This window comes from Macrobrachium nipponense, chromosome 12 (genome assembly GCF_015104395.2).
Source record: "Macrobrachium nipponense isolate FS-2020 chromosome 12, ASM1510439v2, whole genome shotgun sequence".
NCBI lineage: Eukaryota > Metazoa > Arthropoda > Malacostraca > Decapoda > Palaemonidae > Macrobrachium > Macrobrachium nipponense.
Genome location: NC_087205.1, coordinates 84,053,585 through 84,073,356, shown reverse-complemented (window position 1 = coordinate 84,073,356; position 19,772 = coordinate 84,053,585). Strand labels below are relative to the sequence as shown.

Genomic DNA, 19,772 nt, shown 5'->3' with positions numbered 1-19,772 from the left:
TCTTACTAGCAAATGCATATTCCTGTTGGCTCTAGCAACTGCTAAGAGGATCAGTGAATTGCATGCTTTGGACTCTCGGGTGGGATTTAGAAAAGACTCGGCTGTCATTTCTTTCCAGGATCTTTTCCTAGCGAAGAATGAGAACCCTTCTAAACCTTGGCCTAGAAGTTTCGAAGTCAAGGGACTCTCTTCTCTGGTAGGAAGAGAGTTGGATCGGTCCCTTTGCCCAGTCAGGACCTTAAAATTTTATTTAGAAAAGAAGACACAGCTTCAGGGATGTCGACAAGGTCTTTGGTGTTCGGTAAGAAACCCCAAGAGACCGATGTCAAAGAACGCACTGGCATTCTTTGTCAGAAATGTAATTACCGAAGCTCATAGGAATTGCCAAGAGAACTCTTTAAAGCTGCTGAGAGTGAAAGCTCACGAAGTCCGGGCTGTGGCAACTTCCCTTTCTTTTACGAAGAATATGTCCATGAGAAACATTTTAGCAGCAACTTATTGGAGGTGCAATTCAGTATTTGCATCCCACTATTTAAAGGATGTTAGAATAACATATGATAAATGTTTCTCTCTTGGACCTTATGTATCAGCGGATACTATGCTGGGAAATGGAGCAGACGCTGATCCTTAAATTGGTTTTTAATATTTTAATAATTAGTTTTAATATTGTTGTTGAGTTGTGGGTTGCTTGAAAGGATGTCCGGGGATGACTCCTTTCAATCGTAGTACTAACCCCAATGAGGATCAGGTGATCGGGATTAGTGTCGTGCTCTATGATCATGCCAATAGGCAAGGTGTTTTGTCATGTAAGTGGATAGGACCCCATTGACAAAGATCCTAAGGTTCTGAAGCGTAAGTGGGTAAGACCCCGGTAACAGACCATCAAGAACTCTTAGCATGAGGTCACTACCTCGCTGAGGCTCTTGAAGCGATACGGGCTCCTAGGCAGTAGCCATGAAGTCTTTCGCTAACACAGGTAGGAATCAAGGTTTTTATTTTTATTACCTACAACATATGTTGTTTCCTGTCTATTTCAGTAGATTAGCTGTCTCTTACCCTCCGCCAAAGGTGCCAATCAGCTAAGTATATATCTGACAGGTAAGTTGAATGCATAAAAATGTTATTGTCATGATACAATAAAGTTTTATGCATCTTACCTGCAGATATATACGTGTAGGCCCACCCGCCTCCCCTCAGGAGACAGGTGGAAGAGAAAATCTGTCTTAGAAAACGGGAATGATTCCTATTCCCGCCACCAGCGGCGGGGCGGTAGATCACCTGACCTACCTGTAGAGTGTGCCGCGAAATTCGAATTTCTATCGGGGACGACGGAGTCTATAGCTAAGTATATATCTGCCAGGTAAGTATGCATAAAACTTTATTGTATCATGACAATAACATTTTATCATAAAAACTTCATTTTGAGTGGATTAAGACCAAAATGTGTATGTGCTAACATTGTTCAAATGAGTGCTGGGAAGGCTAGGAAAGATGGTGGATTGTCCGTGGTTAGACAGGCCAGCCACACGATTGGCGCCATATTAGATTTCAAAACTGCCTTGAAAACATATTTTACGAAGAGCGTCACATGCTTTTTTTTTAGTTCATATGGGGCTTTCATATATCACATTATGTTGACGAAACTTCAATCTTTTGAAAGGTATGCTTAAAGTTGTAATTGTATATTCTTGTTTCACCAATTAAATATCGAGTGAATAAGGCCTGGCCAGCGTGATGACGATGGATCGTCTGTGATTGTTTACTCTATTAGGGTAAAATACTGAATGGCCACTTGGTGGCCACCTGTACTGTAGCGTGGCCACGTTCCCGAAAAAGTACTTTAACGAGTCCTGTAACCCAGGATAGGATTAATCATTGTGATATATAGGAGAAAGTACCGCTGTGTGGCCAGGTGACCACCTGTACAGTTGCATGGTCATTTTCCCATAAAATATCTTTAGCACTAATAGCAACCTGAATGAGATGTCGGTCACAAGCCAACCTCCATGGAAGCAACACCTCGAGACGGTAGAAGTCTCGAGGTGTTGCTTCCATGGAGGTTGGCTTGTGACTGACATCTAAATCAGGTTGCTAGAAGTGCTAAAGCACCTCAGCGGTGTGGTTGGTATGGTATTAGCATCCCACCTCGGTGATCGCGGGTTCAATTCTAGGCCATTCCATTGAGGAGTGAGAGATGTGTATTTCTGGTGATAGAAGTTCACTCTCGACATGGTCCGGAAGTCACGTAAAGTCGTCGTAATAACCACTGGTTTCATGCAACATAAAAAAAATATCGTGAAATATCATGCTAGAAGTGCTAAAGTTATTTTATGGGAAAGTGACCGTGCAGCTGTACACCACACACCGGTACTTTTCCCTACATATCGCTAAGATTAATTTCCAAAAAAATCAGAAGTTAATGAAAGTAGCCATGCGCAGTGCTAAATTACCTCCATGATGCTTTCAAAATTTTTACTGAAAACGCCTTACATATGGAAGATTGGCGCCATCTATATGTTTGCGGAGTCTTTTGTGAAAACAAACTTCCCATTTCCTGAGCTAAATCTGCACACCACTTATACCCATAGATGCCAAGACACTTTCTTCACAATGATCTTAAACATCGAAGGTGTTTGCACTCGCAACCGGGGAAACATGGTAATTGTTTGGGAAGAAGAATAAGAAGAAGAGTGCATTAGATAACTTTCAAACAATTAGTTAAACACCAGAATAAGGTTATGAATTGCTTAAATTTATTATGTATTCCTGATAACTCATTTGAAAATATTCGTTGTTGTAAAAGTAACCAGATTTCTGACACAAATTTCTATGGTTTTACTGTGATCATTAACTAGGATGTGTTGTTCACTCTACAGGGTGTCCAAAAAGTCCCAGTACCATTACAAGTATTGTTCAGAAACCATATAACAGACTAATGCTGTATTTTGTAGAATGAAGTGCTCTGAATGTAAACTTGAGGAAATGATAACTGCATTACTCTATGTTATGGTTTCTGAGCAATAAATACTTGTAATGGTACTAGGACTTTATGGACACCCTGTACATCTGGCTGCCAAAAGCACTTGTGCAGACAACAAATTAATGAATTGTTTTTAACAAAAATGTTGTATTTTTTTTATAGCACTTTTCACTGCTTTTATATTACTATTGTGACTTTCTTTGAAAATTTTAATAATTGTATGGCTGAAATAAACTTAAACTTTAATGTTTGCATGCAAGAAAAAGCAAATTATCTTTGCCAATTTAGTGGAACTTGGCACATACACAGATGCCTTTACACACTGTTTCCATGAATTGTAGCAGTCAAAGTAATGCAATAATGATAGAGTTGCTCTAATATTTATGTATATATGTATACGTATATATTACAAATAGTTACGCTAAATTCACTTACTTCCTGTTTTTGTGTAAGTCTAATCCCAAGTTTGAAGGATAAATACATACCAATTGGCAACAGTGTCAGTACAATAAGGCTGAAAAATTATTCCCTCCATGGCTTTGCTGTAAACAAACACGTATTACAAGTGGAAATTGGAGCGAATTTAGAACGAAATGTGTATAATTACAATCAAATAAGCACTGTGGAGTTTCAGTTGTGATGGCAGTAAGGATAAAACCACTGATTACAAGGTAAAAATGCATTGCAATTCAAAACATGACTGCTGAGAATAAGATGTCTCATACTTTCACTAGTATAGGCAACAAATGTTACTGATTACAACTATAATCTTGAGTAATATTAATAAACGTTACATATATACGCAAATATTGTTCAAATGAGCTCTGGGAAGGCTGGGAAGGAAGTGGCCGCGATTGTAGAACCAAATGGCCCTCGCAACGATATCATGTCATATTGGATGTAAAAACTGCCTTGAACTCATATTACGAAGACCTCACATGCTTATTTTACTTTGTATGGTGGTTTCATATATCTCATTTTGGTGACAAAACTTCAATCTTTTGAATGGTATGCTTAATAAATATTCAATTGTATTGATGTTTCACCAATTAAATATAGAGTGAAAAAAGTGATCATGTAAAACAAAGTTATGGAATAGGGATATTAAACTCTAAGCATTCCCCCAAAGAAAAGTAAATAATTGCCTGGCAAGTATGATACGTGGGGAATTGTAATTAATTTCTCCCTACTAGTCTCTAAATCAACCCACTTTCCACTGAAGTCTGTTACACATAACTTTGTCATTTTTTACGAGAGCATATCTTCACCAATCAATCATGGGTCTGTTGAAACATTCTGCCAAAGAACAAATACCCCCTATTAACAATGAAATAAAAAAAAAACTGGAGAAAACATCACAACATTTCAAACTTGTAAAAAATGCTGATAAATTGTAAAAAATGCTGATAAATTAAAGCATCCAACATAAATCACTAAACAATAATGGGAAAACTTGTAAAAGTTAGTAAGTTTTAAAGTTCAACACTTACTTTCCAGGCCAGATGCAAGTTAGTTACTTACAGAGCATAATCTCCAGTATTTAATAATTGGAGATGTGACACACTCCATCCATCTTTTAGTAGGGGTTGGGTGTTGGTTATTTTATATAACTGTTTAGGATTTAGCAATAAATGCTACCTACTGAGCTGATCTTCCTGTCTTACAGAGGAATTTAAGTCCTTTTTTTTTTTTTTTTTTTTTTTTTTTTTTTTTTTTTTTTTTTTTTTTTTTTTTTTTTTTTTTTAAGAGTTAGGTTACAAGTTCCACTGGCAGACAACCCTATCATCTTGGTCATTTCTCATGCCATGGTGTACAGGAGGTTCTGCAGGTCATCATTCTCATGGTTGCTTAAATGACTATGTTTAATGCCAAGATTATACAGGCATTTTGTTTGCACATAAAAACATGCAACTTTATGTCAAATAATAAGTTAAAATAGCCCAAGCTCCATGATTTTCATAAAGCTGTTTCTCTCATTGGAAGAGGCTTCCATACATGATGGATGGAAGGTTTAGATTCTTGTGGGACAAATTCCCATAGATTTATAGTCTTGTTGAGTTTCATTGTATAGTATTCTGCAGTTGAGTGATTTTTTTTTTTTTTCAATGAGAAATTTATCTTTATTTCAGTCTGAGTCACAGATTGGAGAGTTTCTTGTTGATGAAACTGGCAGAAAGATCAAACTCAACTTTGCTCATGGAACAACAACCTTGGGATTCAAGTTTGATGGTGGTGTAATATTGGCTGCTGATTCCAGGGCTACATCAGGACAATACATTGGTAAGAATAAGTTATTGTTGATATCCCTTGATGTAAACGTAGTACAGTATATTTTAGTTTGTTCATGAAACTTACCTGTCAGATATATATATAGCTGTATTTTCTGAAGTCCGACAGAATTTTAAAAACTTCCGACACACGCAGTGGTCGGCCAGGTGGTTAGTACCCATTCCCGCCGCTGGGAGGCGGGTATCAGGAACCATTCCCATTTTCTATTCATAATTTTTCTGTCGCTGGTGCTGAAAACACCTGTTTTCAGTACCTCCGTCTTAGGATTTTGGAAACTTCATTGCCGCTAAGTATCCTAATTGTCTTTTGATTTATTTACTTGGATTTGTGGCCAGGCATACGCTATCTTAAATTGATTTGAATTTGATTCATTTTTGCATAAAATATCTGAATCTAGTTAGGCTAGTTTCAGACGGGGTTGTCTGCAAAGATAGGGTGTGGCTACCGAAAGCTTCGGTAGATCCGCACTTGGTATGTACGAGGGGTATGGGTCTTGCTTCTTTGTTGAGATTTGTCATGTAAGGAGTGTGAGACTTTGTCTATTCCGTAAGGAAGACGTATGATTCGTATGTACGCAATTAATCAGTAAACATGTCTAATTCCGTAAGGAAGACGTATGATTCGTATGTACGCAATTAATCAGTAACAAAAGTCAGGGTAGTGAACCTGCTAACCTTCCTGTAGACTTTATTTGCCCTAACCCTGTAGTATGCCTACGGCTATGAATATGTCTACGAGAGGTGCTCGCTCTCCTTCATTGCTGTGAAGTGCTACTTCTGTAATTGTTACTCCTAACCCTGCAGTGTTGCCTTCGGGCCCTAAGCAGTGTCTGTAGAGGAATTACCCTTTCTCTGATACTCTTTCGATTCGTATCTTAGAATCGAAAGTGCTTGCTTTAGAGAGTAAAAGTGAAGTGCAGAAGTGGAGGGTGCGTCAGATCGGCCTCGTTTCGCCTCTAGGCCGGGACCTCTGCTTGACTCCCAGGACCCGGGGAGGGAGCATGTCGAAAGCCTAAGGAGGGTTACAAGGAACCCCCACCGATCTGGCGTGCCTTCGGCAGTTTCTGATGAAAATCCCCAGACTGCCAAAGTGCGTGCGCGTGCACGAATCCTGAAAGATTGCTTCTCGTCCTCCGAAGCGTCCTCCCCATGCAGGGGTTGGAGCTTTCGGAAGGACTCGCGCCCTCTAAATAGAAGCTTTATAGAAGAGGACGCTTCACGTCCTCTCTCTCTCTCTCTCGTTATGCGTTTCAGTGAGAAGTAAGAAGGCGAACGTCGCCTGAACTCGTGTCCGTCTTTCCACCGAGAAATACGTAAAAGAAGTCATAGTAGCAGGAAGCTTTTGAGAGCGGACGCCCGGGACGCTCGGATGGACTCCAGGCGCGCGCGGGTGCACGCCAAGTGCGCGCTAGTGGACGCCGAGCGCGCTCCAGTGGACGCCGAGCACGCTCCAGTGGACGCCGAGCGCGTTCCAGTGGACGCCGAGCGCGCGCCAGTGGACGCCGAGCGTGCACCAGCGCACGCCAGGTGTGTCGCCTGGCTGAACGTTTCTGTTGAACTCTTCAAGCTCTTGTTTCAGATATGGGCCTAAAGAAGTTTTACCTCTACCTCCGGTGATACCTTCTACCTCACCTGCAAAGAATGTGAAGTAGGCAGTGCTTCGGAGGAAGTTTAAAGTGAACAGACAACTTCTTCTTCGAAACCCAGCAAGACATCGGGTTTCGTGAATTCAAGAGGTCTCTGTCAATTAATATTGCTTTTCGCATAGGTAGATGGAGTTAAGGAAAGCTCAAGGGAAGATCTCGTTTGCTCTACCGCAACCTTTGCCATTCGGCCAATAAATTTAAGTTGCCACTACCGCAGTCAAGACTTTGCGATAAGGCAGTTACGGGTTATGTAAGGCTCGATGTCCTGCACGTCAGGACTCTCGGCAACGTTCAGTGGGATTCTTGCAAAGGCACTCATCAAAAGGACGCTCTTCAGGAAAGCGCAAGACAGGACTTCCTTTGCCATACTGCCAATAAATTTTAAGCTTTAGCAGGCATTAGTTGTGATACGGGAGAGGAAGCTGGTTGGAGAGTTTCTTCCTCTTCCCAGGATAATTTTGCAAGCTTTTTAGCCCATCTGAAAGGGTTTTTCAGATGATAGATTTTGTTAGTTTCTAGTCGGGACTACGCTGCCGAATTGAACATCGTCGTTCTACCTGCCGTAAGCCCAGTCTCTTAACAGGATTCTTGCCCCTTCCTCGTTTGAGACGGGAAGAATCGAAAAAAATTAAATGCTTGACTCCCTGGATTACGTTTTGTCATTCAGTGACTTTCCCCCATTGACAATATACTTTCGTTTGTCAAGTAAGTGGGTATCCCCTCATTGACAAAATATCTCTTTGTCCCGTAAATGGGTTAGTTCTCATTGACAAACATCTCATTAACTTGATATTGCTTAAGGGAATAAGCTCTTATTGACAAGATTCGGAAGAGCTCTCATTCGTCATTCGCAGACTCGTACAAGAAATAGACTTGTAGACTACGTCAATGAACGCTTATGTCCAGTAACATAAGAAGCTTGAGCTGACTGCTTCGATTCTCTTAAGTTTTGTTCATGAAACTTGCCTGTCAGATATGTATGTAGCTGTATTTCCGAATTCAGCTATATATATGTCTGCCAGGTAAGTATGAACAAACTTTATTGTGATATAATTTCATATTTTGCCTTGCGTTATTTTACTTCTGGTTGGTTCAAGTCATATACGCTTGCTGTAGTTACCTCTTCGGATGGCAACCGAGAGGTCTATTGCCTTTTATTTTTAAGGACATTTAATCGTTACTCCCTGCAGCCTTCCAGGAGTTTCCGATTTATCTTTTACCGTTGTATGGTAGTGTTCTGACGACACAAACGCATCTATATATTTAGCGTTTTCTGTTTCGCTTAAATATACCAGCTTGAGAGTCTTTCGGCTCAAAAAATAACGGACCTATTTCTTCGTAGAATAGGGTAGCTGGCAACCCAGACATAAAGTTAAGAGACGACGTTCGTAAGCTGCTGGCTGCTGCTGTCACGCTGTGTCTGTCTTCCAGTCCAACCGAGCCAGTAACAGATCGGGCGCTGTCATGCGCCGTAGGTTACGTCTCTCTCTCCTGCGGGATTGACTGACTAACCGTATCTCTGTGCTGGCGGTTACGTCTCTCCTGCGGGATTGACTGACTAACTGTAACTCTGCCCTACAATCACGGACTTTAGCCTAAGATTGAGGGGATTTCTTACGTGAATGAATAAACGTTGCATTCGTTTTGCCTTACTATGTTCAACAGAGTTATCTCTTAATCCTTTCGGTGCTCGTTACCGCACGGTATAGAAACTACGAGTCTACCGCAACATTGCACTTTTATATGCTCTCCTGCTTAGGCAAAGCGCAGCCTTATTAGGGAAGTAAGCATACTCGGGGAGGGAATGGATGAGCTTGCTGGGGACCATTTCCTTCCTGAAGAAGTTTGTTTCCCCGAATAGACTGCAATTCAGACCACAGTTTTTTCCTACCGGGAAACTGAAATATTATTCAAGATCTAGGAATGATTCTGAACATCTCTCAGTGCGTTTATCACCTGAGGTGATAGAAAGGTGCCGGACATCTGGATAGGGTTTCAGATGTCCTGGATCTTAATCTGAAAGAAGTAAAAGCGATTCGGTAGTCCCTCCAGTCCTCGTAACGAGTTTTGGGAACCAGTGGTCCAGATCAACTCTGATATTCCACAGCTCTCTCATATCTTAAGAAGTATCTTCTCTCGGTCCCTGTTCGAGTTTACGAGAAAGCCTATTATAACAACAGGCGTAGAATGTAACAATCCTCTAGAGGTTCGTTACCGGATTGCGAAAGTCCGTACGAATCGTCTCGATCGACGGCAGCAACTATTGACTTCCGAGTGGAATCTTTCTTTAGAAGTAAGTTGAGAGTTGTGGAGACTTTAGGGACGCCCTTTCATTCTTCTCTTCGATATGTTGAGGACGAAGAGGCTTCTTCTTCTCTGCTCCCTTATTCTCGATCCGGGATCGGTACCATTAAACGCCATCCTATGATATTGAACGGGGATGGATATTAGTCTCTTTTCCCCTTTTTCAATCGCTTAGGAAATGTAATAAGAGGATTTATGACGTCACAGGGAGCGACAATGACGCTGATCGCCCCATGTTGGGCTTCAGGATCCCTGGATTCACAGAGGGTCACATACTTCCTAGTTCACTTTCCAAGGACCTTTCCGAGGAGAGTCGGTCTACTCTAACTCGAAAGGTACCTATAACCTCTCCGCTCTGAGTCTTGACTACGTTCAGGCTATCGAGATGTTGACAGGAATAAGATTACCGTCTTCCATTTCCGTCTGAAGAATGGGATAAGCTGGCAGTCACAACTATTAAAGAATACGCAAATATGTTGTTGACGGCCTTTGGGCTCAGAGATTTGCGTCTGTCAAACAACAAAGCCCTTCACGATCTTTGAGTTCTGTGGAATCTCGAACCTCGCTCACCATCTACTTTTTGTCTCACCTGTTTTCTCGGAGTCAGACACTCGTGCGAGATCAGGCGACATATAGTAGCCCTGAGTTTCTTGTTGACGAAGTCGGTTGCGTTTATACACCCCCGATGATCGTGTAACATGAGACCAGGTTGGACTGTCAGGCATTCTTCCTTCGGGACTGAATCGCCTTTTTGCTCCTCGCTCCTTTCTCCTGGCACCAGAAGCTCGAGTCAGGAGTTGATTCGCTGACGACGTTGGGTTGCGTTGATACACCCCCAAGGTTTGCTTAGATTGAATCGCCCAGGCAGTCCAGACACTCATCCTTCAGCGAAGAATAGTGCCTTATGGTCTTCAGGGTACAGCCTTGCTGTCCTTGATTCGTCTGACTGGTCAACTGGTCGGTCACCTGACTTTAGTACAGACGGACTGACTGTGCATGTCCAGATCGAAGCTTTCAATATGGAACTTAGACGTAGTCTGAAGTTCTTGATGTCAAAGCATTCGAACCTCTCCTACCTGTTAACTTCTTGCATGTGATCAGGAAGGCCTTCTTCTAACCACCCTAGATACGACAAAGAGGGTTAGTGAGATTTTAAGCCATCGTCACAAGTTTTGGCTTTAGAGAACACAAGGCGGTGTGCTCTCTAACCCTTCCGTTGTGGCCTAAGAATGGTAACCCGTTTTGTCCTTGGGCCAGGAGCTTGGAAGCAAGGATGGCACAAGTTAGTGGGCAGGAGCCAGAGAGAGTCCTGTGCCCTGTCGGGTCTCTCAAGTTTTATCTACATAAAACTCAAGAAAGTCGAAGTCAATCGGGCAATCTGCAGTGTTCCGAAAAAGACCAGACTTGCCCATATCGAAGAACAGCCTGGCTTTAGTGTTAAGGAGTTCTTTCAAAAATGCTCCTTCATTGTGTTTGCACAAAGATTTGAAATCTTTTATCTGAATGCTCACGAGGTGAGGGCGCGGCCTCGGAAGCATTTCAACAGAGCATGGCACTCAGCAACATCCTGAGTACCATGTTTTAGCGAAGCAACTCTGTGTTCACTTCACACTCCCTGCGAGATGTGAAGATGGCATATGAGATCTGCTGCTCGCTAGGGCCATACGTGTCTGCAGACACAATCTTGGGGCAAGAAGTACCACTCATCCTATCCTGTAGAAAATGGTTAGGAAGAGCTCTTAATTTAGTTGTTGAGTCGCCGACAACGGCGACTTCTTAACTCTTAAGCCTTAGTTAACACACCTTAACTTTGGCTAGGTTGGTCAGGTGGTGATATATATATTATATATATATTTATTTTACTTCTTAGCCCTCATGGTATGGTCAATATGGTCTAGTCACGTCGTGGTCTCGCCCCTGTTGACAGATCATCTGGAGTGCACCAGCTATATAGGTCTCTACCTCGCTGGCAACTCTAGTAGCACAAGCAGACTTACGTGGCAGTAACCACGAAGCCAGCTATGCTAACAGGTGGAACCAAGATGTAAATCATCTGCATGCATTTGTTTCCCAAAATCCTTCTATTCTGTCCCTTCCCACCTCCAAAGGTGGGATTCAGCTATATATATATCTGACAGGTAAGTTTCATGAACAAAATGATATTGTTATGATACAATAAAGTTTGTTCATACTTACCTGGCAGATATATATAATCAAGTACCCACCCACCTCCCCTCAGGGGACAGTGGAAATAAAAATTATGAATAGAAAATGGGAATGGTTCCTGATACCCGCCTCCCAGCGGCGGGAATGGGTACTAACCACCTGGCCGACCACTGCGTGTGTCGGAAGTTTTTAAAATTCTGTCGGACTTCAGAAAATACAGCTATATATATATCTGCCAGGTAAGTATGAACAAACTTTATTGTATCATAACAATATCATTTTTTCATTTATTTATTATAGGTCATCCCTGTTAAGGGTTAGAGTTTTGGTTCAATGACATGGTTAAACTATTACTATATACAGTATGTTCATATTTCTGTATTTCAATGAGAATTGAAAATGGCTACCACATTTGGAAGCTTAGCTTAGTATCATGTATAATCCAGAGTAAACTTTTGTATAGTTCTTCAGTTGTGATCTTTTAGTGGCTTACTTTGTTTAGTGGCTTACTTTGTAAAGTGTGGTGTTGGTGTTCTTGCCTTGTATATTTCTTTCTTCCTTATTTCAATAGTACTAATATATATAGCCTATGCTGGGTAGTGACTAAGATCTTAAATTACAGTGTATGCTCTAGACTTTAAGATTTAAAGGATAAGACTGCTGTAAGTAGAATCAGTTGGGCTCAAGGGTTTGTTAAGATTGTCATGGATTTGTGATAAAATTTATGGTTTTTTAGAAATATTTTTGTAACATATATTTTAAAAAATCTGTTTGGATGTTTTGTGGCAAATATTAATGTATGCATTTCACTTTAATGTTATTATGTTTGTGTCTGTTGATGGGAGTGAACTCTTTTATTTCAGGTTCTCAGCAAGTTAAGAAGATTATTGAGATCAACCCTTATTTGCTGGGTACAATGGCAGGAGGAGCAGCTGACTGCACTTACTGGGAGCGTGTCTTAGCAAAGCAGTGTCGTTTATATGAACTCAGGTAATTTGTCATTTTTCTATAATACCATTGTTATGCTGCTCAGCTAAAATATTCTCTTTCAAGATGTTAGTGTTCTTAATTCAGTGCAACAAAAAAAGAATGTGATAAGAGGTATGTTTGCCTTCTTATTTATTAGTTGTAATTTAAATCAATACTAGCTATTATAAGGTCTTTTCTATTATTAAAAGAAAATGGAAGGGCATGTTACCAGTCTTTCAACCCTAGTTAGGCTTCTGTTATGATTATTGTAACTTTATATAAGGCATTTCATGGTTCTCTTTTGTCTAAGATTTAAAATTTAAAACTTGTTCCCAGATCAGACACCAAGATATTAATTGACCAAATATATTGTACTATATGCATTATATACTGTATCATGTTTTGATTGGTTGCTGAAGTACAGTAGTGTATCAAGAAGCAAAGGAGCAGGTTACAATTAGAATCTCAACACAGGGAAGAAAAAACCATTGAAAATCATAGTGGATGAAGTGAAGAGATGTGTGAAATATATGAAAGTGGTAAAGAAGACAAAAGATACCTGTGGAGAATTAAAATTGAGAAAGAAAGAAATCCTGAAACAATCATGGTAACAATTTGAGCATATATACTAAGAGAAGAGATAAAATGTTCTGGAATATGTAGATTTGACAGAGACAAAGAGAATGTCAACTACAGCATAGAGGTGAGGAGAATCCATGAGATAGAAAATGTTAAGGCTCTGGAACCACCAGTTATAACTTGCATTTATTTAAAAGCAGCTGATATTTAAAAGCAGCTGAAGAACTGGTTACTAAAGAGGATTTAAAACAGTAGGAAGAATGTTACAATAGGAATACAAGTATAATAAGGTGTACACCACAATATGGAAAGGAGGTAGCAGTAAGAATGTTGTAACCTGGTATGTAAGTATGGGAGCAGATAGTTGATGTAAGGTCAATGGAATTTAAAATTACTAGATATCATTTTGGCTTCATACCTGGGATATTATTTCAAAGGTAACCTTTAATTTGTTGCAGTGGCAGAAATGCTACACTAAAAGGATAAAGTTATACTATCAAGTATTTGTAAATGGTTAGAAGGCATTTGACAGAATGCTAAGATAGTGTACAGAGTAAATGGAAGAACCTCATGAAGACAAAAGGTACCAGAATAACTTATTGGGACTGTGATAATAGAGAATCAGTACACAAGATACATAAGAAATTTAGTGACATGTATTTTCAGAAGAATATGAGGTAAAATTTGATCAAATGAAGGACCATTACTGAGCTCTTGATTGCATATTTTATTAAATGGAAGAATGTACAAGGGAGCAATGAAAGGGGTGTAATGGATCTAATACATGCAGTGCTAATACCAGTAGCAAAAAGAAGTGTTCTTACAAATATGCAGAAAAAAAATAAGAGTTCAATGGAAAAAAGAAATAGACAGTCTAGTATATGCATAAATGATTGTGACTGGAAAGGGAGATAGTTGTTAATTGTTGTTCGGTACTGCTTATTTTGACACCATAATCAGATTCTATACTTTCCATTTAATTGTTTTTGGTAGGTTTTTCATTAGTTCTTGCTTCATGGATAGTATTTAAAGTTTTTCCAGAAATCATATGTGTTTAATGATTTTAAATTTTGAATTTGATTGCTGGGAAGGTATTCTGAGAACAAGAGGATGACGTATAGTACTATCAAGACTGATGTGTCATATAAGATTTCATAATGTTACACAAAATTTCATCCCACAGGAATCGAGAGAGAATTTCAGTAGCTGCTGCCTCCAAATTACTGGCTAATATGGTGTACCAGTATAAAGGCTATGGTCTTTCTATGGGTGTTATGATTGCTGGATGGGATAAGAGGGTGAGTAGGCAAAGGTTTTGATGTTTTAGTAGTATTCTCTATGTCTATTAGTTTTATATGCCAATTTAGTAAGCAGTATATTCAGTACTACTGAATATACTGTATTCCCAAGTGCACTTTCATGTAAATTCAAAAACATGGGATATTAAATTGAAAAAGTGTCTCTATAACAGTTATATTTACCAAGTTTGGTATTTCGTGGTACAAATGTTTAAAAGAAAAGAATGGAATGAATAGGAGAGTGATTTTAATCAGCATACACAAAACAAAACTTGTGATGACATGAAAAAAAGCAAAGGGAAATGTTCAGTCAGAAAATTGCCAATGTGGATGCCACAAAAAGGGTGTTGGAGGAACTCATTACTGGGTATTGCGCATAAATTTTGTCACAAGATGTTCTGAAATGCAAAATATAAATGTTTTGGGGATTTTCAGTGCATGCAATATTTAGAAAGATCAAATAAAGAAGAGAGGAGGTGGAAGGACAGGTTTTTAAAAATAGAAAACATTTATCTTGGTGACAACTGGACTCTAAAACAGGTATTGAGATGTTAGCAATAGCCTAGATGACAGGAATAAATTGCTGCAAAAAAAAAAAAAAAAAAAAAAATTATGGTGTATGCAAAAGGGTTCTTCTATTTTGTGGAGCAGAAATGGGCACTCTAGATGGTAATCATTTTGAGGAGGTTTGACAGAAGTTTGCTGAAATTCATGTCGGTTACATTGAGCAGATCTTATTACACTTAAGGTTTTGAAGAGGTTTGACAGCAAAATCTTGAACCTCATATGGGATCCATTGGGAAGAGCTTATTACAGATGAGAATTGGACAAATCTTTTGTTCAAAATCTTGAGAGATTTTAAAAAGCCAAGATAGTTTGTGATGTTTAGAATGGGTGAGGAGCATTTAGTTAGGAAAATAGTACTACGTATATGTGGAAGGAGTAGACTGGAGACCTGTAGAAAGGTCAAGATGATCATGAGGAAGAGCATAGTTGAAGACTGGGCCAGATAAAAAGAAAAAGTATTAAGAAAAATTACATCCAACCCTGTAAGTGGAAGGTCTGACATGAAAACATAATGATGTGGCCTCTAGTAAACATGACGAGGATCATGCACCTATATGACACTAGTCATGCCTATATACTTAGTGCCTCACATATGGTAGTACATAGTAGCAACTTACTGCACTCAAAAAGGGGAGAGGGGGGAGAATACTGTAGATGTTCAAACTACCAAAGGATTTACCCCCTTCTGTCTAATTCACCTTCCCAAAAAAGCAGGCGGCAGTTCTCCAATTCTTTTGTTGAGTATGCCATAAACTCATAAGTTCCTTGACATTTTATACTTAGGTTATTATATAACCTAGGAAACACCAGATTTGCCTTCCCTTAGGGTCTTTGGAAGCGATTAATATGCCCCATAACTTAAGGTATTTCCAACCTTTGGCCCATATGTGGGCTCTTGCTTGTATCAGGTAAAATTTAAGAGAAATTCCGTTTTATGGGTGCATTTCATTGTAACATAGTCTGAGCCAAGGGATACTTTTATGAGTTGAACCCTGTAACTGATTGCAAGGCATCTTGCTGAAGTGTTCCCTTGCAGGCACCCCCCCCCCCCCCTCCCCATGCAGTTTGCTAAAGTTGCTGTCTCCTATTGCATATTTTTTTATTACCAGGTATTGAGTTGTAAAACCAACTACTGAAGCAGTTGCTTGTTACTGAACATCTGCCAATAAAGGGACCATTCTCAGAAATACATCCTAGCCCCTCAGCCTGTTTTTTTGTTTTTTTCTCCAACTTAAACTTGCTCCAGTTTGCATTGCCCATAAGAACAAATCCCTGTTGTAAGTCTTACCCTTAGTGCTCTGATTAAGTTGCTTGAGCCTGGCACTGTTTGAGAAGATGGCAGGGAAGGTTGGAGGACGAAACATCTCTGTGGAGTGCATGTCTTTCTAATGCTTGAGTGTATCAAAATATGATACAGACTCAAGTCAGTTGCAGTGGGATTCCAAAGTCAAAAGCTTGATACATAACTAGCATTTTGGTTATGTTTAGAAAAGTTGTTAGTTTCAGTCAACACAATTTTTAAATTGTCTATTAAATACATGTAGTGTTTGCCCTCTTCCTACTGATCAGTGCTATGTTTTGCAAAGCATTCTTCAAGTTAAAAGTGTCTGGGAGAATGGTATAAGTAGCATTGTGGTGTCTGTCAGACTAGTCTCATTTTTCCTTCAAAGTTCAGGTGATGGTTTAAAATTGGATGGAGGATTTGGTTTAGCACTTACTCTTGCCATTAAGCTTTGTGGGAAGCATTCATTTGTAACAGCAAAACTTGACATTGTTTTATTGCATATTTTTCTCTTTACTTTTTATTCATTTGAGAAATGAACCCAGAACAGCATTATTGAGGTTATTATTAGGGATTTCATAGGTATTGAATCTAATTGCTTCATCAGTTGTTTTGAATATTGAAATAAATTGTAACTTTTACAGGGGCTATTGTATTTAAATTTAACCTTGAACTGTATATTTAGTTATACTATAACTATATTTAAGCTTTACCTCTCTTGTTTCTATATTATAAGAACTGTATTGTTACAATAATTGCTTAACAACTTTTATATTCTAGGGACCTGGACTTTATTATGTAGACAACGATGGCAACCGCCTTGCTGGCAATGTCTTCAGTGTTGGGTCTGGTTCCATCACTGCATATGGTATCTTGGACACTGGATACCGTACAAATTTGACCGACGTTGAGGCTCAGGATTTGGCTAGACGTGCAATTTATGGTGCTACTTTTCGTGATGCATACTCTGGTGGTATTGTTAGAGGTAAGGTAGAAGAATGCACTTGGAGTATTGTGTGTGTGTACGAATGTTTATGAAACAGGATACTTGGTACAGGGCTTAAGAATTGTAAAATCAAAAAGGGGAAACGCTTAGGCCATATTAGTGTAAAATTATTTATAAGGCAATAATAATAGGAAAATGAAAGAACAAAAGTAAAAAAATTTATGCTGTGACCTGCCATCAGCTGGATTGCTTTCTCCTGTTACATTTTATCCATTTTCATTGGTCTCGCTACTTAACTGTATGACCTCTTTACCTTGCAGCAGTTTTCATTTCTTATTTATTAATTTTCAGTGGTTTCTTTTTATATATCAGTACTTGCTGTAGAAAGAATTTTATGGGCAAGATTAGTAAGAATCTTGAGATTTTATATGAACTAATACATTTAAAAGGGTTTGCTGACAGCTGTGAACAAGGAAATAGTAGTATGTGTAGTCTATTGTAGACTATCCCACAACCCAAGCCTAACATTGCATTATTCCTTGCCTACTGTGTGTGAACAAACTGTCAGTAAAACCTATAGAATCTATAGAAGTAAGAACAATTCTGTACTGTAGTGTAAAAGGAGTAAAATAAAATCATATTTTACCTAAAATTTGCCCATAAATACAGTACTTGAGGAAGCAAAACTACAACATAATCAAAATCAAAACGGATTGTAATATTACTCACAAGTAATGCTAGATTCTGTATGTATTTTACAATATGAAAATAGTTCCTTGTCGGAAGAGTCGGTTACGTGCTCGACTACTGATCTCGGGGTCCGGGTTCGATTCCCCACTCTGGCAACTAGGAATCGTAGGAATTTATTTCTGATGATAAAAATTCATTTCTCGATGTGGTTCGGATCCCACAATAAATTGTAAGTCTTGTTACCAAGTAACTAACTGGTTCCTAGCCCTGTAAACAAACAATCTAATCCTTTTGGCCAACTCTAGGAGAGCTGGTAGCCAGCTCAATGGTCTGGTTAAACTAAGATATACTTAACAATATGAAAATGTAATGGATGAGTATACCAGTAAAAAGTAAGTGCACACACACACACACACACACACAAACACACATATAGCGCCTCAGCGGTGTGGTTGGTATGGTATTAGCCTTCCACCTTGGTGGTCGCGGGTTCGATTCTCGGCCATTCCATTGAGGAGTGAGAGAGGTGTATTTCTGGTGATAGAAGTTCACTCTCGACGTGGTTCAGAAGTCACATAAAGCCGTTTGTCCCGTTGTTGAATAACCACTGGTTCCATGCAATGTAACAGCACCATACAAAAAAACAAACAAACACACACACACACACACACACACACACACACCAGCATAATTCATTACTGTACATCTCAAATCTACCCATTCCACTCAACATCCCTAGTGAATACTGGTGCATTCATCAATGGTGCTGTAGTATACTGCACTGTATTACATGTGCAATACAGTACATTCTTAAATAGTGTAGCGTATTATTTGAACGCACAATAACATCAATGGAACAAATTTCAAATAATAAAAAGTAATATTGGAGTAACAAGATGAAAGATGGTGTTCTGTTTCATTTAATTCTTCCATTTTAATATTTAAATATAATTGTACAGTTTTCTGTACTTAAAGTACAAAAACAAGGCATTGAAGGTGATGACTTTAGAGTTCATCATTAGTGTATCTACCTTTACCAACTTTATGCAGATTAAAGGATTGGATTATTATTAATTTGATGGAAAACAATGCAGTCCACTTGTCCATTCATTTGTTTTTATCTAAACTGGAAGTGCCTAAGCCTTTTGGCATTCGTTAATAGTAAGAGAGATTATATATCATACGTACTTTTATCCTTCAATTCATTATTTGTAAATAGAATGATTTGCTAATTTTTGTAATTTTCTCTCTCTAACTAAAGTCGAGTTGAATATTATTATGTATAGTTTGTACAGCATTGAAGTTGGATATTCTTGTTTTCATTTATATTCCACTTTATTGATCACTAGTTGTTGAACATTATCTTCATGTTTATTTATGTATGGTAATTGGAAATGCAATTTAAGGAATATGGGCCCTGTAAATTATAATGGAGTACCATTGCTGTTGTTTACCATTATGGAATTTTTGTATTGCTTTGTATCAGTGCTGTTATTCACCATTATGATATTTTTCAGTTTATCAGATTAAAGAAGATGGCTGGGTCAAGATTACTGAAGATGACTGCAAGGATCTACATTACAAGTATGCCGAAGAAAAACAGAGAGCATAAGTTGCTTAGCTAAATGAAAGTTACATTATATTTTTTTTTTGTATTTGCTACACATCAAGGATAATCCCACTTGAAGTTTGTAAACTGTGTTGAAATACTTGTATTACTCTATTAAAATATCAAAGTTACATTTATTATTAATATCACAGATGTGTTTTTACCAAGAGGCATTACTTCAGTGAAAATTACTATTACTGTACTTAAAATTTAGCCAATTATTTGTATTTGATTGAAAATCCCTTCACAATTCCTGCACATGTACCATAGTTTCATTAATTCCATATATAATACAGAAGGCTGTTACCAGTGTTGTGTTTAAATTGGGTTATTTTCCATTCTTATTTCCTTTTTAAAATTTTATTCCTTAAAGAATAATGTAGAGGGATGACTTTGGCATCAAGACATTACTTGAATTTCAGGCCTTAAACCTTGAATACTGTATGTA

At 38.7% G+C, this 19,772-nt stretch overlaps 1 protein-coding gene across 1 annotated transcript in view; it reads left to right on the top strand.

The window, feature by feature from the left end:
• Nucleotides 1-19,455, top strand: part of LOC135224622 (proteasome subunit beta type-5-like) — a 36,875-nt gene extending 17,420 nt beyond the window's left edge. The window contains exons 2-6 of the mRNA XM_064263808.1: nt 5,110-5,260; nt 12,248-12,374; nt 14,116-14,230; nt 16,860-17,064; nt 19,233-19,455. Of these exons, the coding sequence (XP_064119878.1) occupies nt 5,110-5,260; nt 12,248-12,374; nt 14,116-14,230; nt 16,860-17,064; nt 19,233-19,327 (693 nt within the window). The 3' untranslated portion in view covers nt 19,328-19,455. The remainder of the gene's footprint in view (nt 1-5,109; nt 5,261-12,247; nt 12,375-14,115; nt 14,231-16,859; nt 17,065-19,232) is intronic.
• The last annotated feature ends 317 nt before the right edge of the window (nt 19,456-19,772 follow it).